The following is a 21,383-nucleotide window of genomic DNA, read 5'->3' on the forward strand; positions in this document are numbered from 1 at the left end:
AGTGGCCTCCCTTCAAGCTGGAGGAGAGATCCTGAACAAGGACTGGGGGAAGAGATGGCTCGAAAACGGGAGAACAGCAAAGCCCTCTGACGGAGAAACTGACTTTGCAAAAGTATGACGCCAAAGGCATCTGGTGTTCCCAGGCGGTCACCCATCCAAGTACTGACCAGACCCAACGTTGTTTAACTTCCGCTGATCGCACGAGAAGCGGTGCTTTCAACGTGGTATGGCCGTTGGCTGGTAGGGCCATAGGCTGTAAAGTTACAGTACAAGGCCCTCTTCTTCAAGAGGCCCGTACAAAAGAGGGAAGCCAGTTCCTCCGAGCCATCCCTGACTGCCTTGTCCATGCAGTTCAACACGCTGGACAGCTCCCCCAGGCAGATCGAGTCGGGACTCTAATCCTGACGCTAGAGCCCCCAAACACCAGTCCAGGAAAAAAGACCTCCATGGTTCGAAACAGTCCTTTCAAATGGTGATCCGTCTCCGACATAGTCCAGGACACTTTGGCAGCCGACAGGAGGAGGGACCTTCTAGGCGCGTCGACCAAGCTAGCGAAGTCTCCCTGGGACAACGAAGGAACTCTTGAGCCGACGTCCTCCCCGGTCTCTTACCACATACCTGCCTTGCCGCTCAGCTTGGACGGAGGCAGGGCAAAAGAAGTCTTGCCTTGGGTCTTCCTTCCTCCATCCAGGTGTTAACCTTCTTGAAGGCCTTCTTTGTCGCCAGAGACGAAGTCATCTTGACAAACCCCGGCGCTCTCCTCGTCTAGGACGAAGCAAACTGCGAAGGAGGAGAGAGAGTGGACGAGGGTTTGAAACTTGTCGCCAAACAAGTCCTTAAGAAAGGCCGGCTAACACCTGGTAGTCCGTAGACGAGGAAGGGGGAGGCTGCTCAAGGACTGCAGGCTCCGACTCACAAGAGACTTCTCCCTCTTCAATGGGAGAAACGAAGGCCTTGCGGTCCAACACGCAGATGGGATCTACGCTTCCCCGCAGACTTTGATTGCTCTGAAGCGTCACTTCGAGCAACCAAAGAGGCGTCCTCCCGAGAGTCCATCCGAGCGTCCTGCACGGCAGCGAGAGGAGCGTCCTGACGAGCAGCTACAGAAGCGTCCAGGATAGCTGCTTTCGGGAGCGTCACGATGGCGGTCCAGCGGCGTCTGCACGGCAGCGAGAGAGCGTCCTGACGAGCAGCTACAGAAGAGTCCAGGATAGCTGCTTGCGGAGCGCCACGCTGGTGGTCCAGCCGAAGGTCCTGCACGGCAGCGAGAGAGCGTCCTGACGAGCAGCTACAGAAGAGTCCAGGATAGCTGCTTGCGAGCGTCACGCTGGCGGTCCAGCCGAGCGTCCCAGCACGGCAGCGCAGAGAGCGTCCTGACGAGCAGCTACAGAAGCGTCCAGGATAGCTGCTTGCGGAGCGTCACGATGGCGGTCAGCCGAGCGTCCTGCACGGCAGCGAGAGGAGCGCCCTGACGAGGCAGCTACAGAAGCGTCCAGGATAGCTGCTTGCGGAGCGTCACGCTGGCGGTCAGCCGAGCGCGTCACGGGCAGCAGAGGGCGCCCCAACTGAGCAGCGTCCAGGATAGCTGCAGCGGAGCGTCACGCTGCAGCAGAGCGTCATGATGGCGATCCAGCGACGGTGAGCACGACTGGGAGACGAAGCATGCTTGACAGAAAGGCCCCCCAGTCAATATATTGTTAAATAGGCTACCTACTTGGGAAGTCTCAACTCCCACTTAGCCTACGAGTACTAGAATTTGGCTCGCCTACGTTAGGCAGGTAGATTTAAATCAGTCTCGGCGAGATAAAACCTATTCTCGTCGTTTTAACTAAAATTATGGTAGGTTATCTCCTCACCCTGACTAAAACTAATGTTTGATACCGACCTGAGTAAATTATGGCATCTTTAACGTTTACCGTGCTACTTTGAACTCGCGAAAGCGTTTGTTTACTTTTTACTAGGAGGCAGCCATTGCCTACGTGACGTCACTAGTCCCGCTCTGCTCTAGTTATCTCCAAAAACAAACCTTACATTTCCTTTAATAACTCCATAAGTGTTTGATTTTGTTGTAACAACATAGTTACGAAAACTTTATTGGACATATCCTTCTTCAGCGTCCGCCTTACGAGTCCGTTTTCACGACGTGCACTTTGACTGACCCAGCGTTACTATTGTTTCTTCTTTATTATCGCTTGACTCGCTCAATCTATGCACCTTCGCAATAGATAATATTTTGTTAGCCATCTTCCAGATGCAAAAAGGAGCACTATTAGTGCGAGAATGAAATCCTGAACTAATAAATTAGCAGGGTGGGAGGCAAAGTAAGCGATCATTTATCAAGCAAACCTGCCCCCTACACCTCATGCATATAAAGTGAGGATCTACCGAAACTTTCGGTAGCCTCACCTTAAACTCATTCACACAACATACTCTGAAGCTAGCATAACTAGATCCAGACATCATCCAAAGAGCAATCAAAAGCAAATTCCACAAAAGCGTATGCCAATCCACAATCCAAAGACAAAAACCAAAAGTCAAATAGAATACTTAAGTGGAAAATAACGAGTTTACGAAATCCAAAGACGGAGGTACTGAAAACAGTTGTTGACAGTACCGGCGACAGAGAAAAATCTGAATAGAAAATGGGAATGGTTCCTGATACCGCCTCCCAGCGGCGGGAATGGGTATTAACCACCTGGCCCACTGTGTGTGCCGCGAGTTTTGGAATTCTGTCGGACTTCGGAGAATACAGCTATATATATATCTGACAGGTAAGTTGCATGAACAAAACGTATTTTTAAATTTCGCGGGCGACTGGCACAGGCAACAGCATACAATCAGGCAGCGTACGGTGTACGATATGTTGGCCCCAGTTGCTGGAATAGGTACATTAATTCAATGAGCCGACCTGACTTGCTCTCGTTGTGTCGGAAGTTAAAATAGGGCAGTGTTTGTTTGCAATTTTTGTGCGTTTGTAAATACAGGTAGTTCATGAGTCAAGATAATTCGAGTTTACGATGGAGTTAGCAATTAATACCGGTACTACAATATTTGGAAAATATTTTTAAATTTCAAAACAGGCACAGGCAAAAGCTACAATCAGGCAGCAAGAGAGACCAACTTTTTTTTTCCATCTCTTCATTCCATCTTCTAGTTAAAAAAGTAAGAGAATGATAAAAGTATTGTTAGTAACTTTATACTCTTGCAAAAATGCATACAGCCATGAACAACCAAACGAGAAACTGTTGTTTTGCTAATAACCGAATCGGACAACAACTGTTTTGCTTGTATTTCAACCATCGTACGGTTAAACAATTACCGTAGTTATGTTAAAAATGACGTTAAGTACTGATATATTTTTACATTATACCCTTATCCGCTTTGAAGAAAAGATCGGCGAGGAAATATACTGCTACAGTAAATTTAAGCTGCAAGTTGTAGCTGAAGCTGAGAAACGAATGTTTTCTGCTGCTAATGACTACAAATTATCGTGCATTGGCAACATGGATGAAACTCGACCGCAAATAAAATTGGAGAGTATTATGATCAAAACTACTGGGCATGAAAGAACACATATTACTGCTGTTTTCACACCAATAAAAGATAAATACGAAAAGCTCGTAGTATGATGATGAAATCAAGAGGATATAGCGAACAGAATCTTGATTTTTTTTACACAAAACAAGCATGCCCCTAAACGACCAGCCACCAACGTCATCTATTAACGAAAAAAATAGCTAAATTAATTCCCGAACAAGACATATCTAAGTTATATTTTGACTTAAAAACACTTTGTATAACGATAAATATATGTCCCATATAAATAAAGTATCTAGAGATTCATTTACGCTAACTAGAGGCAAGAAAAGAGCTCTGAACTGAGTTAAATGTGGCGAAATAAACACCACGTGATCAATTCCCAAACCAAAACATTTGATCGCAATTTATAATGCAAAAGCAATATGAGAATATATACAACTGGATACAGTGCAGTAAAGCATAACTTTTTAAAAGATCCATGGAAAAGATGCACATTCGTTATTTTGATGTTTGTATAATATGGTGTTAATATGTGAAAATAGAATACAGTATAATGTAGGGTAGGCTACCGTATATTATATACCAAAGTGCAGGCTAGGCCTTTTTATTCAATTTCTCTTTACACTGACTTATCATGTCAGTCTGCACTGAACCTGCAGAATTAGCTGACACTAATAATTACTATACCATACATGTATAGAGTATACTGTGTAGTCTAGGCTAGGCTACCATACATGTATAGATGCTACTGATTACCCTAGTGTAGGCTAGGCCATAATCAAGTTACAATTTTTTCAACAAATGATGGGTTTTGGAACCTAACCCCATCGTAAGTAGGGCAATACCTGCATATATATATACGAGTATATATATATATATATATATATATATATATATATATATATATATATATATATATATATATATATATATATATATATATATATATATGAATACCCTTACTAGTAATCTCATGCATTAAATCCACAACTTTTAAAGAGTACTAATTTTTTTTTTTTTGTGGTATAAATCTCTCTTCAATGCCTAATACTCTTAACATCACACTTATGTGGGTACTGTACTGCTTAAAGTGTGGTTTGCATGGTACAGTGTAGAAAATACACTGGGTCCTTAGGAATGGACTGTTGGCTCCAGCTGCTGAGCTTTCATTCATTTACTTCTTAGTTTTCTATAAAGGAGAACGATTGAGATGGCTATTTGTCTGTCCGTCAGCACTTTTCTGATCACCCTCAGATCTTAAAAACTACTGAGGCTAGAGGGCTGCAAATTGGTATGTTGATCATCCACCCTCCAATCATCAAACATATCAAACTGCAGCCCTCTAGCCTCAGTAATTTTTATTTTATTACTGTTAAAGTTAGCCATGATCATGCATCTAGGACCGCTATAGGTGCTGACAACACAGGCCACCACCAGGCCATGGCTGAAAGTTTCATGGGCCATGGCTGAGAGTTTCACACAGCATTATACACTGTACAGAAAACCTGATTGCTCCAAAGAAACTTCGGCACATTTTTCATTTATCTGTTCATTCTGGTCCCAAATCATTTAGGCATCTAACTTCTTTACCATTTTCCATTTTGAGCTGGCATTTATGGATGAGTCTACTGAGTTTACTACTGATGTTGTTGAACTACAAAATAACACTAGTACTACCTCTCTAAAACAGTGTTGTTAAGATCTACAAATTCTAAACAGTCCTTAGAGATTTCTAATTTAAATACTTACCCTACATCATTAAATTCGTCATCTAGTCTTGGATTTTTGTGTATGTATTTGAAAATGCCATGGGCAAATTTAGAAGAGGATCCTGAAGAAACTCTCATCATATTTGCACTTGCCAGAAATTGCCTCACATGCCTCTTTGACCTGCAACAGAATGTTGACAGATTAACTTACAATTTTTTTGAGGAATTCTGGACTATTTGCACTTCTGGAATCTACTTAATTTAAAAATATCAACCAAACCTAGAATAACATAACCATATCAACAGCTAAAAAAAGTTTTTTAAAGAGGTAATTTAGCGGTTCGAATCTTGGTAAGACAACCTACTTCACATGCATAATTAAAGTTAAACCAATGTCTCGACAAAAACCTTCCCAAAAATTTCAATGAAATTTTCATAAAAAGACTGAAGAAAAACATTCATATGTTCTATTTATAGCACTTTTTGTGATGCATATGCCAGACTACTGAGGTAAATGGGCATACAGGAGGGCAGGACTAAAGGTAGTTTTCAGAGGAATATCTGGCCATCCTACCAGTCATTACTGGAGATTCACACACTGCCGATACCTGGGAACACACAACAGGTTCGACCTGGGGGAACCACCTGTGGGCCAACCCCTTGGCCTCCATTGGACTTTCGGTATGTCTTCTCCCAGGTTCAAGTGGGCAAGACAGTGACCTTGGTCTAGGAGAACCACTTGCACAACACTATCACTTGTAACTTTGCAGAAGTGGCACCTTCAGTGACGCACCTAGCTCCACCACTGTATTCATCGGTAGGATAATTTTCTGAAACCTAGACTCTAGATTGGCAAAAACATTGGGTATGGAAGTTTGGGAGTCAGGCATGGGAGTAGGTGGATTAAAAGTAGGAGGGCTAGTAGCAGGAGAAAAATTAGGAAGAGGGGAAGAAAGAATAGCAGAGCTATCTTCTAACCTAGGTTAGGTAGAATACCAGGCTAAGGGAAGCTTGTTTCTAGGCTATAGAGGCCGAGTTCCTTTTTCTACTAGGTGAACTTGAATCAGACATAATACAGTAATAACCAAAGAACTAGAAAAATTATCCTGAAAGCTATTGAAGCTTGGAGGCTACTCAAATAAGCAATAATACTTCCCTGAAATCCAGCCATACAACCAAAAATCAGTAAACAACAGCTGCAGCAAACCCCCAATATTACTTGAGAGCATGGCAGAATCATGCAGCAAACCCCCAATATTACTTGAGAGCATGGCAGAAACATGCAGGAAACCCCCAATATTATTTGAGAGCATGGCAGAAACAGAGTGTTTTCTGGTAAGATTTTTAAAATTGAGGCTGCTGCACAAGTTAGAAACTATAGCTTTGTAATTACTTGTTAAGTTACTTACATGAAATCACATTTTCTACAGAATGCCTAATATATTCTTTATTTTTTGTGAGTTTTTACCAGGTGAAATTTTTGGCCAACAGCAAGCATTCAAGGTTCGTAATGAAGATTTTTAAACTTAATTCCAAAAATGGTATTACTTTACTCTATGGTTTGAGAAGTATCACACTGAAATGAATCACCAATAAAAGATACGTACTGCAATTTGGTATTTGAATAATTACCTACAAATCATTTGCTCTCTATTATAACAACACACAGTAAACCCCCGTATTTGCTGGGAAGCATACCACAAACCCCTGCGAACAATTAACAACCCCCCCTCTAAAAATGCTTATAACTGCCTATCCTGAAAGTTCAAATACCAAATGTATACCTAAACTAGCATCCTACATGAAATATACCTTAAACTATTATCGGATTTCTCCGTGGAAAATTTGCCCATTCGCGGTACTGTATTGTTCACTGAGAAATATTCACTCATTACTGTATTTTTATCTCATATTCATTACTAAATGCAATTTTTGTGATAAAACTATTAAAATACTCAGGTAGTGCTCCACTTACGATATTTCACCTTACGATAATTCGATTTTGCAACGGGGTAAGCATTTAATACCGATACGGCAATAATTATACAATATTTTTTGAATTTTGCGCGGGCGCAGGCAGCGAGAGACCACATTACATTAGACCTGCTTCTTTTCCTCCAACTCTTTATCCCATCTTCTAGTTAAAAAGTAAAAGAGAATGATAAAAGTATTATTAGTAACGTTATACTCTTGGGTAAATGCGCATAGCCATAAACAACCGACAAGAAACTCTTGTTTTGTTTGTCACCGAATCGGATAACAAAAGCGCTTTCGCTTGTACAGTATTTCAACCAACGTACAGTAATACACAATTAACGTAGGTTATAGTACAAATGACGTTAAGTAGAATAGGACCGATATACTTGCACATTATACCCTTATTCGGTATGGATAAAAGATCGGCATGGAAATATACTGCTAAATTTAAGCTTTAAGTTGTGGCTGAAGCTGAGAAAACAATGTTCAAGCTGCTAATGGCTATACTGTACTGTAAATTATCGTGCATCGGCAACGTGGATGAAACTCGACCGTCAATAAAGTTGGAGAAAGTATTTTAATAAAAACTACTGGGCATGAAAGAACACATTACTGCTATTTTTACACCGATAAATGATAAATACATAAAGCTCGTATTATGATGAAATCAAATGAAAATAGCGAACGGAATCTTGATTTTTTTTTTAACACAAAACAAACATCCCCAAACAGCCACCGTCATCTATTAATGAAACAAATGGCTAAATTAGTTTCACAACGAGACGTATTCAAGTTATATTTCAATTAAAAACACTTTGTATAACAAAAAATAACCTTGCCCGGTGTAAATAAAGTATCCAAAGATTCATTTACGCTAACTAGAAGCAATGAAAGTGCTGAGAACTGAGTTAAATGTGGCGAAATAAACACCGCGTAAACATTTCCAAATCAAAATATTGATTACAATTTATAATACAAAAGCAATATAAGAATATATACAATATTATTAGATACAGTGAATTAAGGCATAATGTTTTAAAAGATCCATGGAAAAAATGCATATTCGTTATATTGATGTTTTTATAATACGACATGTGAATATAGAGTACAATATAATGAAGGCTTGGCGATATGTGAATATAGAGTACAGTATAGTGTAGGCTATGCGATATGTGAATATAGAGTAAAGTATAATGTAGGCTACGTGATATGTGAATATAGAGTACAGTATAATGTAGGCTAGGCTACCGTATCTACCTATGATATACCATAGTGTAGGCTAAGCTAAATCTTGTTTGTTATTCAATTTCTTTTGTATTGAATTATCAAAGTCACTCTGCATGAACCTCCAGAATTAGCTGATATTAATAATCACTATACCGTGTATGTATAAAGTATAGTTTATAGTGTAGGCTAGGCTACCATATATGTATACATGGTACCAAATACCCTATTGTAGGCTAGGCTATATTCGAGATATGTTTTGGTATTTCTTACTTTTTTTCCAACAAACGATGGTTTTTTGGAATCTAACCCCCATCATAAGTGGGATAATACCCGTATAAGCATTTTTAGTTTGCTTTGTATGTGTCTGAACTATCAAAATAGGCAGTTCTAAGTGTTTTTAGAAGGGTTCTAAGTATTCACGGGTTTTAACTATTTGCAGGGGGGTGTGGTACACATCCCCCGCAATTACAGGAGTTTTACTGTATATCTTTCTATCAACCACTCTACCTTTCTATCTATCTACCTATCTATCCATCTCTCACATTTTGTGTATCCTTTGGCATGAGAGAGAGAGAGAGAGAGAGAGAGAGAGAGAGAGAGAGAGAGAGAGAGAGAGAGAGAGAGAGAGAGAGAGAGAGAGGTGTTTGTTCTTACATATTATGACAAGGAAAGAGAGAATGACTTTGGAAAGAGAGAGAGAGAGAGAGAGAGAGAGAGAGAGAGAGAGAGAGAGAGAGAGAGAGAGAGAGAGAGAGAGATTTTTCAGTATCCTTGACCATCAGTGGGCAACATTACCTCCCCATCATGGTCTATGTCAATATGTCAAGTTAATTGACAGGTACGGGCAGCCCACCCTTGCTCTGAAGAGTCCGAGAAAAATACTGGGAATAATGTGTACTTGTTTAAAATTTTAAAATAATTTACTATAGAAATGCAAAAAGTTGTAATTATAGCATGGAAAATATGAAAAAAATTAATAACAAAGTAAAGTCATGTTTATCTATAAAACTACAGTGTACAAAACAAATAAACATATTTACATAAGCATAGTTTTTAATCTTTTACTTTTCATTTTTTGGGCCATACGTTGTCTTTTATTTTGTTTCACGTGCCGGCACTAGTATGAAATTCGGTATAAGCTTGCTTCACAACTTGATGGTATTTTGGGCTTGTTTCGTAATGTAAATATTTTCTCAGTCTGGATATTTACTAATCATGATACTAAAAATTTTCTCAGCGTCAGACTGTCTTCCTCAGCAAGGAGAGAGAGAGAGAGAGAGAGAGAGAGAGAGAGAGAGAGAGAGAGAGAGAGAGAGAGAGAGAGAGAGAGAATTTTTCAGCATCCTTCGTAGGGTATTGACCACCAAGTGGCAACATTTATTTGACCACCAAGTGGCAACATTTATTTGACCACTGAGTGGCAACATCTTCTACCCTTGCAGTCAGTATGTCAAGATATTTGACATACTTGACAGGTTGCACAATCTCCGCCTCACTCCAGAGCTTTCGGAAAAAGATGAAGGAAAGAATTTATATTGAATTAAAATCTTACTAATTCACTATATTTTCTTTAATGAATTGATATTTTGCTGTGTTTAGTACATTAATATTATTTGAAAATTAGTAAATCATTTATTTATCATACAAAATAAACAAACATACATATTACATATGCATAAAAATTCTCTCACCTGAGAGAGAGAGAGAGAGAGAGAGAGAGAGAGAGAGAGAGAGAGAAGTTAAAAGTTAAGTTTATCCTAGTTTAACCAGACCACTGGGTAGTTTACATCTCTCCTAGGGCTGGCCCGAAGGATTAGACTTATTTTACGTGGCTAAGAACCAATTGGTTACCTAGCAATGGGACCTACAGCTTATTGCGGAATCCAAACCACATTATGACAAGAAATGAATTTCTATCACCAGAAATAAATTCCTCTAATTCTTCATTGGCCAGTCAGAGACTTGAACGATGGGCCACCAGCGTGCTAGCCGAGAGCTCTAGCCACCCCTCCAATGAAGAATTTGAGAGAGAGAGAATTATTATTTTTGTTATTTAATGTTATTATTAAATTATTAAACTTAATATTTAAAAATTAGTACTGTAAATCATTATGCAAGCATAAAATGTATATGTACGTGCAGTGCAGTATTTAATCACGAAAATATGAAAATAAAGAATATTGCTCTATCCACAGAAAATTCTGCGAATCACTGAGTCAGCGACTCGTGAGAACGTGAATCTGAGGGGTTTACTGAAACAGTAAAGTGTAATATTATAACAGAAATGAAAAAAAAAAAAAAAATCGAAATGTAAATATCAAAGGGAGAAAAAATTAGTGTTACATGCTCAGTAGGACTCTGATGATATCACTAGTGGCACTAACAGGCTTGCAGGCGAAGGGTTAACAGGCCAAAGGATAAATTTGTTACACAACTAGCAGGACACTGATCTTCTCATTAGTGGTGGTAACAGGCTCGCAGCAAAAAGGTTAATAGGCAAAGGCAAAACTTGGGGCAGAAATCTTACATGTCCCATATCTTACCAATACATATTAACCATTTAGTGTGCTTGTCATGATTGGTCAAAGACGCAATGCTCCCTCTAGCTTAAAAGAACTGCCTTATTATGTAGTGGTGAAAACCACCTACACAAAACAAAGACAAAATTATACATATTTTCCAGCACAGCACAAGAAAAAATAAGCAAAATACTTCCCAACAGCCATGGCACACTATCAACTTACTGAAGCATATAAAATGAACTGCCCTATCCTTCCCTACTGGAGGGTAGGTAAGCATGAAGACAAAGCTGACCAGTGACCAGGTAGACCTTCATTTCTCTAAACTGCCAGGTGAGCCTGCAGCTCAAACTCATATCTACATATATGAAAGCTGGATATGATTCACAGTAGTATTCAACTATTACAAAAGAACCCTGTTGTTACACTAATCATAAATGACCACAGTACTGACAAGCACTGCTATTATATGCCTGAGGTTAAATCAGATGCTTCTGCAGAAAAGCTCCTTCATGACGCTTAACTGGATAACCTCCATGAATGAAAAATAAGAGCCACTGTGACTAATGAAGCAGTCTGTCTAACACTGGCAAAGTTCTCCAGTGGTCTACTAGGAGTAAGAAAAGTTCCAGGAACCATTCTTAATAAGCACATAAAGGGACAAGTGTGGTCGAACTCAGATCTTTTGATCCAGGGACTTTGTCTAGCAGTCCTTATTAACCAAGAATGGAAATGAATATGTCTTCAAATTGTCCAAAAAATGTACAAGCACCTATTTTCCATCCTGTTAGGTGTGAACAGACTGAAAAATGAATTGGAATCTTGTTGCATAGGTTCGTACAAATAATTCAAACAAAGAAGTTCCCGATAATAGCCAAAGGGCACACAACACTTGAGGATGCCAAGACCATCCTACTGAGAAAATCTGACCTTTTCTGCTCAAGTATCTTCATGATGCCATAATTGGGATTACAGGAACATTCCCTAGCTCTGCTCAGCTGACAACAGATACCACTATGAAACAAAATCTCTCCAACTTCATTCCAATTTGGCTTCCCAGGTAAGTAAATATTGAGAACTTAAGTGTCAGGAAGATAACTTCCAACACTTCTTTTTGACAGGAAGATATCTTCCAGTGCTTCTTGCTGACTTCTTGCATACATGTTATAGAGAGACCTACTGGTACCAAAGCTAAATTATACTGACCTTGCCACTAAAGGAGGTTCTCAACCAACTTTAGTTGCCAGTCGCCTACACTGCAAAAAAAATCAGAAGGTTACGGGTCTTTGTGTCTACAGCACTTTACAGAAGTTCAACAATTAGAATATGATACATGGAAATAAAGAAAAATTTAGGGGAATCCTGACTAATACTGCTGATGAGAACTCAGCTGACCAACCCAACAAAAGTGAACTAGTTTTCCACCAAGGATTTGTCAAGACAAATATCCACCTGCTAACCTAATATGATGCTTTTCTATTGAATCTTTCCTTTGGAATTGGTGTGTAGGGATTTGAACAAATGGACAAACAGGCTAAGTGAAAGTTGTAGGTTTGTCATGAAACAATTTAAAATTTAGTACAATAATCATAATTAGTGCATTACTAACTTAATTATATCTGCTGTACATAAAATAAGTTGTTAATGAATGGAATAGATTTAAAATATAAGTACACAAAAATACATAAAAACAATAGAAAAGATTACTCTGCAGTTAATATTTTTTTTTTTTTACTTATTTTTAATACAACATTATCCCACATTCATCTACTTCGAAATCCCTAAAAACTTCATACCCTCCACACACACAAACACACAATGATCCTTCGGTTCCTTGCAAGTCAGTTTCAATCTCAATTTTTGTGTAATCACGTGTCATGTCAGAAATCACAGGGGTTGAGATGTAAGGCACTGAATGAAAATGATGGGCATAGTGAAAGAAAACACTATGATATTTACAAGAAATGTGTTTCATAAAACTCCATTTACAGTACATTATCACGAATTACAACTGAGGCAGGAGGATTCAGTTCTCAATACTCTCACATAAATAGGAGACTTGAATAAAGAAACTGACTAAGGCTCACTGAATTAAGTTTACAAAAATCTATAGCTCTCAAGGGACCAGAGAGTTGTATGTGTGAGAAAGAATCCTGCAAAAGACAATAAACTATGAAATTTGCAATTACAAGTACAGGTAGTCGTCGACTTACGACGGCATTAGGTTCCGAAAGAGCGGTCGGAAGTCGATCTCGTCGTAAGTCGACCAACCACATATGTACATGTATTCTGTACCTACGTATATTATCCATCATATCTCCTAAGTATGACTAGCCTACATATACATTTTATATTATCCAAAAAATGTGCATGTATAGTACCTATTTTTACGTTTAGCATATGAAATCTTATCATGCTTGAACTCCTTGATTAATACTTACTTTTATTACTGTATTTAACATTTTTATTGTAGGCATTCAAACCCTCTGTCTGGTCTGTTTACATTTTCTTATCCGCCATTTGCATTGCCAATCGACTACACGTATGACGTATTATTTACTTTTGTTTATTTATAGGTTTGAATTAAATACATACCGTATTTGACGGCGTATAAGACGCACTTTAAAAAAAAAAAAAAAAATGGCCTAAAAAATCCCCCTGCGTCCTATGTACATAATGTAGGCTCAAAATTTAAGAATTTTGGCCGAAATTATACATGAAACGTCACGTAGATGCGTAAAATTCGGTGTTATCCTAATAACCTATTAAAAAACAGTTTATTATAATTATTTATCATTATCACACTTACTATCACCGCAATTACTACTGCTAGTATTATAATCAATATCTTCGTTGTTATTACCGATATTTTCATAAAAATGTTAATATCATTATCGTCGTCTACAGCGGATCGCCGCATTCCACATTTATAGATATAAACAGTACGTGTGCTGCCACCTATTGGTGATTATCTCGAGAGCTTTACGGATAACAAGGCTTCGTTCGGTTCGTAGTTGGCAATTCCTGCTAACATTCTCTTTACGCATAACAACATGGCTTCGATCAATTGGTGGTTGACAATTCCTGCTACCATTTTCTTTAGGCATAATAACAAGGCTTCGTTGAGTTGATACTTCGTAACTCGTGCTAGCATTCTCTTTTAAGAATAATAACATGGCTTTGTTCAGTTGCTCACGAGACTCGAGCCGTTACATAGGAAACATTTTTATTTATTGGATTTTACCCCTTGATTGCATACTTTTATAATATATAATGGATATATATAACATATATTACCGTAGGTAACATCTTTGTTAATGTTTTTGTTGATTCTGCCGGTAAGAAACAATGTTTACAAATGAATGTGTTGCAATCTATTGGTAAACCTATGAGGTAGCTTTCAGCAGCAGACGAAACATTCGATCGTAGTAAATGGCTGATTGTATAATACATATTTTGATAAATATAAATATGGTAAATAACTTCTTTATTAATGTTTTTGTTGATTCTGTGGGTAAGAAACAATATGCATATGATAACCTAATACTACAGTTTTTACTTACCAAAATCATATGAGCATAGGCTAGGAAACCTTATTTTTTTCCCCTCAATGTCCTGCTGAAATTGGGGTGCGTCCTATGCAGACATGCGTATTATAAGCCATCAAATACGGTAATTTGTTATTACATTTGATTTATTTGCAAAAAATAGAAATACAAAATACATTACAAAAATATGAATCTTTTACCATTTTCGAACGACACAAGCACACAATGCTGCCGAAAGCTGAGCATCTCTCAGATATGAGCGCTGCCGGTAGCGGAAAAAGTATCATCGCGCGCTCGACGTATTTTAGCAAAATATAAAATTAAATATTATTATATATTATTATATTGTCGTAGCCGTCAGAAAAGTCGGTCAGTCGTAAGTCGATAGGTCGTAAGTCGACGACTACCTGTACATGGATTACTCTTAGAAGAAACATATTATACGTTACTGTACTCATCATTATAGCTGAAGACAACACATCTGAATTTTAATGCAATGTATCTGCATATCCTTACTTAAAGGTGGAATCCAGCTTTTCAATTCCACTACAAGCTCTGATGGGCTGAGCTGTGTTAATGGGACCACATGGGTGACAAACCATCCAAAAAATGCCATTCTACCAAGTGACCATTCAAAAATATTCATCAACAATAGAACAGACATCTATGTATACATCACTCTAAATTTGCCATGATGCTTTTCAGGTTGTTCTAATTGCAGAATATGTGAAATGAGCATAATTTGATATATAACATAATGTGTTTAATAACTGGAAATAAACATCGCATCAATACATTCTGCTAAACGATCAAGAAATTTTTTTTTTTTTTACACACTTAAGGTTAGCCTACTATCTTAAATGCTTCCAGTTAGGAATAACCTATATTTTCTTTTTACGACAACAATGAACAAAAACTGTTAAATACCCCTGACTTATTAAGACAAGATCTAAAAGCCCTAAATATGCAAGCTTTATCCTGCCTTTTTGAACACACTTCCACTGCCAATTCACTTTTTTGTCAACTTTACTGGGTCAACATTTCAAGATTTCCCAGGACTGCATTTGATAAGCAGCTGTGCTCTGTGTTCACATTTCAATTTCATTTTATCCACCTTACTCCCATCTTGCCATACATTTTGTGATTTGTTATTGTGGGAATACTGAGTTGTCTTCAATGCCTTCCTTTAGATGGCTACTGTATGTACAGCCAAATTATTCCTATTCCTTCCGGATCATCGAGATGTTTTATTTTGATCTTGTGCTCTCCTGTTTCTCTGTTGTTGTAACAAATTCATCTTATAGGAATAGGGGGTTCTTGCTTCATCTTTAACATGCATATTCTTGCCCATTCCTATATGCCATATTGCATCTACACTAAGTAATCCCTTGTTCAATTTAAATAGTATATGGAATTTTCCTTTTGGCACATATTCACTTGTCCATTTTTGTAATGAAGTTACTTAAATTTGTGAATGTGGTGTTATTATGAAGTTATTTTTATTGAATCTGTGTTCATGTATTGGTTTGTGAATGTTTTGTGGTGTGTTGATCCTAGTGTTATTTGTCTGGTCATGATGCTTCAGAACACCTGCAAAGGTCTTCCTGGTCAGGATTGTAGCCCATCCCACAAGATGTGGATCAAGATCCACATTTTGTGTCCATCCTGCTTAGGTCAGACATATCCCCTGCAGCAAGTATGCTAGAAGTGCTATGAATGATCTCATGAGTAGTGAAACCTCTTCACCCAGGAACAGTTGTACTGACATTCTTCAAGGATTCCAACCTTACAGTTGCCTCTAGTACCATCACAATTACTCACTCCTCCTCTGCCAGATTAAGCACTCCTGTCTGAGTTCTACCAGAGTGATCTCATCTATTCATCCACAATTGTATTCTGTCCATGGATCTTTCCTGCGAAGTGCCTGTTGTTATACTTGAATGCTCCCCCTGCAATTCCTGAATCTTTGGATGAGACAGCCCCTCTCTCATTTCAGATCCACCCTTAACACCTGGTGTGGCCCCTGCCACCCAACCAGAGCCTTCTTCACCAAAAATACCCTTACCATGTTTGGAGGATATCTTGCTACCTAGACCAAAAAGTCATTTGTCTCTTACCAGTTCTTTTAGACCATCTTGAGTGTTGCTGCTTGAAGAGCCCCTCTTCCACTGAACCACTGAGTGGAGAGACCAGTGCAGACCCCTTCGGTTGTGGCATGCACATCTACATAATCCAAGATCAATACTGTTCCAGGGCTCACAATGGCCAAAAGGGTGTTTGAGATTAATGGGCTTTGAGATGACAAAGGGATGACTCTGAGCACCCAAGTGACTTCTCAGATGGCCAACAGCATTTGTCCTAAATCAGACCAATGACTAATTCCTCCCTAGCAGATTGAGCCTCAGGTTGCGCAATTGTTTCCTCTTCCTCCCAATCCTCAAAGTGTCAAACTATCCCATGAATAAGCAGAAGAGGAAGAGATTTTTGTCTCCTGTGGTCATTCCAGCTCCAGCTACCATGCAGAAGATGCTGATGAATCCTTTCTTATCTTTGCATCAGATGCCACCCAGGGTTGTGCCAACTAAGCCAAGTCCACTGGTTTGTTAGACACCCTGTCTACCAACCTTCAAAGACGACGAGATTCAACTACAACAAGGAATGAGTTTCTGCTGGTGACAGAGGATTTGAGCTGAACTGCTGAACAAATATTAATAAAAAGTTTTGCATAGCTTTTTTAACAAAATCACAGACATCCAAATTATGAGAGAGCTGTTGGTTTCAATATAAGCAGTACGGTACATGTTGAGTGACACTGAATACCATGATGATAATTCAGTATGGCAGAAGGTTTGATAATTTTCCTTTATATCTAGTGAGAATGCCAAGTTTTCATATTTTCACTTTCAATATCCTCTCATATTTTTAAATTATGAAAAAGGTTCTTCCATATGATGATTCTGTATTTTGGGGTTACAACAAAAATTGTTTTTCTTTCCACTAAAACTTGATTGTCTAAAAGTTGCACACTGACAGTTATGTTACATATTTTTCAATTTTTGTCTTTCACAAAAATTAAAGGTACCTTTAATTCCCATTACTGTCGTTCCTGATACTTAGTAAGAGTACCACCTAAAGAGTATCTTACAGGGCCTCTGTAGAAATCAAGTGCCCTGTGGCTCAAGCTAAATTGCTTTACTTTTTACTTCACATCTGTTCCAACTGACTGTTCAATTTCTTTAATTTTACCTTGCTTAATTTTCACATCTTATGTTATTAATAAACACTTTGGACGAGCCCTTATAGAAGTCTGGAAAAGTGACTTAGTGCTCTCATGATCCTAATGTACTTCATCAAGACTGGAAAAAATGCCTGACACAAATGTATTTAAATACCTGGCCTTCATATAAAACATGAAATTCTAAATATTATTAAAACATTGAAGTAACATCCAAAACTGCAGACTTGACTGATTAATGAGATATTTATGTAAACTGCATAACAATGACTATGGTTTATGAAGCTGGAAATTATTAATTTGGAATAAAAATAAACACAAATTTCTTGACAAAAATTTTCAGGACAAAAAAAAAAAAAAAAAAAAAAAAAAAAACCACTCACTCAGTCCAACCATGCTACATATAGGCATTCAGACCTTACGTCCAGAAAATTTTACTTCCATGAAAACTGATAAAAACTGGCTAATAAACAACAAAAGATATTTTTGTTGTCCTGAAAAGGGGATCTCTGCATAATGCCTTCATTTCATTAGTAGAGGCTAAATGGAAAAAAAATTCTTACTTCTACTGCACGTTGCTCTTTCTCTTCATTGTTAGAGTCTTGAGTCTTGGAGTCTGATAACTGATACTTCAATCTTCCGTCACTTCTGTAACCAATTTGTAAAGATGGCAAACCTGTAAGCATTAAACAAGCATTGAAAAAGTACTGCATATAAACCACTTTCTCCATCTCTCTATATCCTCAGGAATGGCTGGTCAAGCAATTGCAACTGTTTATTTATGTTAACCCCAAGCCAAGTTCAATTAAAAATATATACATGTTTCCCCTTATAACTCACCTCCCTCAAAGGAGAGTTGGTTTAAACATGATACCACAACAATCAAACTCAAATGCAACCCTTATCAGCTAACAGAGCGATAAACCCACTTAGCAAAAAAAACTTTCACGTAAAGGCACAAGGCATAAGTACTGGCTGCGGGTTTAGACAAAGAAGAGGGAGTGTGGACCCAATGTTTGTTAGGAAAAAACTGTTTGAGGTTGAGGAAAGAGAAAAAGTTTAAAGCTTACAAACAACTGAATAAAGAATATGAAAGAACTGAGAAATACTATGTAGCATTGAGGATGCATAGTCCACAGGGTAACTTGTTTAGGGCAATTGCTAGTTTTTACGATGACCGTGAAGCCTGTGCTGATATGTGGTTAAGAGAGTTATTGGTTTGGTGTAAAAGATGGTCTGGGATAAGGTGTGTTATGTCCCCATTAAAGTTAGTATTTTGATGAATGGTAAGAAAAGTCACAAAAGGGCAGGAGAAGTCAGTGAAAGTTTGTACAGTAGTAAAATAAATGCGCCATGAATGAAGTGCAAAGGGGCTGCTTGAAGACCATACTGTATAGCATTAAATAGTGACAGTGAGGAGGAGGTAAGAGATGGTAAATTTTGGGACTTCATATGGATGGCACAAGTCATATACTGTATTCTCTTACATGTGGTAAGTTTGACTTGAGATTTAACTTGTGTGATTCATGATTACACAGATTATTGAGGAGAGTGACTTCTGGCCTAGATGAAGTCTATCTATAAGAAATGTGCTTAATCATAGAAATAACCCTTGACACTACATGTTTTACAGCAAATGCATGGATTCACCAGGGCCTGGTGAATCCATGCATTTGCTGATAATTCATTGTTTGAAATGAATCACTCACAACTGATGGCTGCTTCTCAATGGTCTGATTGAAGTATTTAATTAATAATAATAATAATAATAATAATAATAATAATAATAATAATAATAATAATAATAATAATAATAATAAAAAAATAAAAAAAATAAAAAAGAAGCAAAACTAGCATTAAAAATGTACTGACCTTGCACTCCACATTTATTTCGAGCAAAATCTTCCAAAACTTCTCGTTCATAGTTAGCAAAGTTAAGGTGTACTAAAATTTGTGCCAAGTCTTTTTCAAACTTTTCAGACTTGCTACTGGTACTCTGTTTAGTTGTAATTTCTAGCAGTTCAGGTAACAATGATGTACAAGACTGCAAGACCGAAGCCCATTCACTGAGGTTCATACTAACAGTCAATAATCCATGTAAGCAACCTGAAAAAGTATATGAATTAAGTCCTGCAGTGCACCTTTAATAAAAAGAAATTAATTCAAATACTGATTTACATACAAAAGCAATATTCAAATACTGATTTAAATTCAAAAGCTTGTATGCAGAAACTATTAAAAAATTAATGCCACTGGCACCAATGGATTCTGGTAACCTTGGCAAATCTAACAATGTGTTACAGGTAGTGTATCATAAGAAAAGAAGAGGGCAAATGTTCATATTAGTAATAGGGGAAGTTGCAAAAAAGTGGAGAAAAGGATGTCTGAATGCTGCCATTGTTAGATAACTTAGTGATAACAGCAGAATCTAAAGAGGTCTTGGAATTGAATAAATGTTAAAAGAGTGGCATGAGGAGGAACTTGATAATGTCTGCAAAGCAAGCCTTTGATAACTAAAATTAATAAAAATCAGTCGTGTACTGTAATACAGCAAACCCCCTGTATTCGTGGTCTCATGATTCGTCCTATTTGTGGACTTCTCTATGGAAAATATATATGCATCATTCACTTAAAATTTGCCCATTCGTGAAAATTTTCACTGAGAAATATTCACTAATTACTGTATTTTCATGTCATTTTCATGACTAAATGCACTTTTTGTGATAAAACTAAATACTCAGGTACACAGGTAGTGCTAGAGTTAATATTATTCACCTTACGATAATTCGATTTTACGATGGGGTAAAAAATTAATACCGATATGGCAATATTTATAATATATTTTAAAATTTCGCGCGGGCATACACAGCAGCACACAATCAGGCAGCAAGAGACCAAATTACAATAGACCAACTTCTTTTCCTCCATCTCTTTATCCCATCTTCTAGTTAAAAAAATAAAAGAGAATGATACAAGTATTGTTAGTAACGTTATACTCTTGCGTAAATGTATACAGCCATAAACAACCAAACAAGAAACTGTTGTTTTGCTTACAACCGAACCAAATCGGATAGCAACAGCTGTTTTGCTTGTATTTCAAGCATTGTATGGTAATAAACAATTACCGTAGTTATAGTACAAATGACGTTAAGTAGAATAGGACTGATATATTTTTACATTATGCCCTTACTCGGTATGGATAAAAGATTGGCAAGGAAATATACTGCTAAATTTAAGCTGCAAGTTGTAACTGAAGCAGAGAAAACAATGTTCAAGCTGCTAGTGACTACAAATTATCGTGCATCGGCAACATGGATGAAACTCGACCATAATTAAAATTGGAGAGAAAGTATTTTAATCAAAATTACTGGGCATGAAAGAAAACATATTACTGTACTGCTATTTTTACACCGGTAAACGATAAATACGTAAAGCTTGTATCATGATGAAATCAAGTGAAAATAGCAAACAGAATCTTGAATTTTATTTTTTTACAAAAAAAAAAAAAAAAAAAAAAAAAAAAAAAAAAAAAAAAAAAGTCCTCAAATGGCTGTCATCTATTAACGAAAAAATAGCTAAATTAAATTCACAACAAGACGTACTTAAGTTATATTTCGACTTAAAAACA

General features: G+C 37.6%; 2 protein-coding genes and 1 non-coding gene across 3 annotated transcripts in view; 1 reads left to right on the forward strand and 2 right to left on the reverse strand.

The window, feature by feature from the left end:
- Positions 1-21,383, forward strand: part of LOC136825092 (uncharacterized) — a 467,192-nt gene that overhangs the window by 32,449 nt on the left and 413,360 nt on the right. The window lies entirely within an intron of this gene.
- LOC136825541 (5S ribosomal RNA) lies at positions 119-238 on the reverse strand. Its single transcript, XR_010849366.1, has one exon. It is a non-coding gene; the product is annotated as a 5S ribosomal RNA (ribosomal RNA).
- LOC136825252 (uncharacterized) overlaps positions 5,276-21,383 on the reverse strand; it is a 218,875-nt gene continuing 202,767 nt past the window's right edge. The window contains exons 6-8 of the mRNA XM_067081307.1: positions 19,628-19,861; positions 18,319-18,431; positions 5,276-5,430 (exon numbers count right to left, since the gene is read on the reverse strand). Of these exons, the coding sequence (XP_066937408.1) occupies positions 5,359-5,430; positions 18,319-18,431; positions 19,628-19,861 (419 nt within the window). The 3' untranslated portion in view covers positions 5,276-5,358. The remainder of the gene's footprint in view (positions 5,431-18,318; positions 18,432-19,627; positions 19,862-21,383) is intronic.

Source organism: Macrobrachium rosenbergii, chromosome 37 (assembly GCF_040412425.1).
Source record: "Macrobrachium rosenbergii isolate ZJJX-2024 chromosome 37, ASM4041242v1, whole genome shotgun sequence".
Taxonomy (NCBI): Eukaryota; Metazoa; Arthropoda; class Malacostraca; order Decapoda; family Palaemonidae; genus Macrobrachium; species Macrobrachium rosenbergii.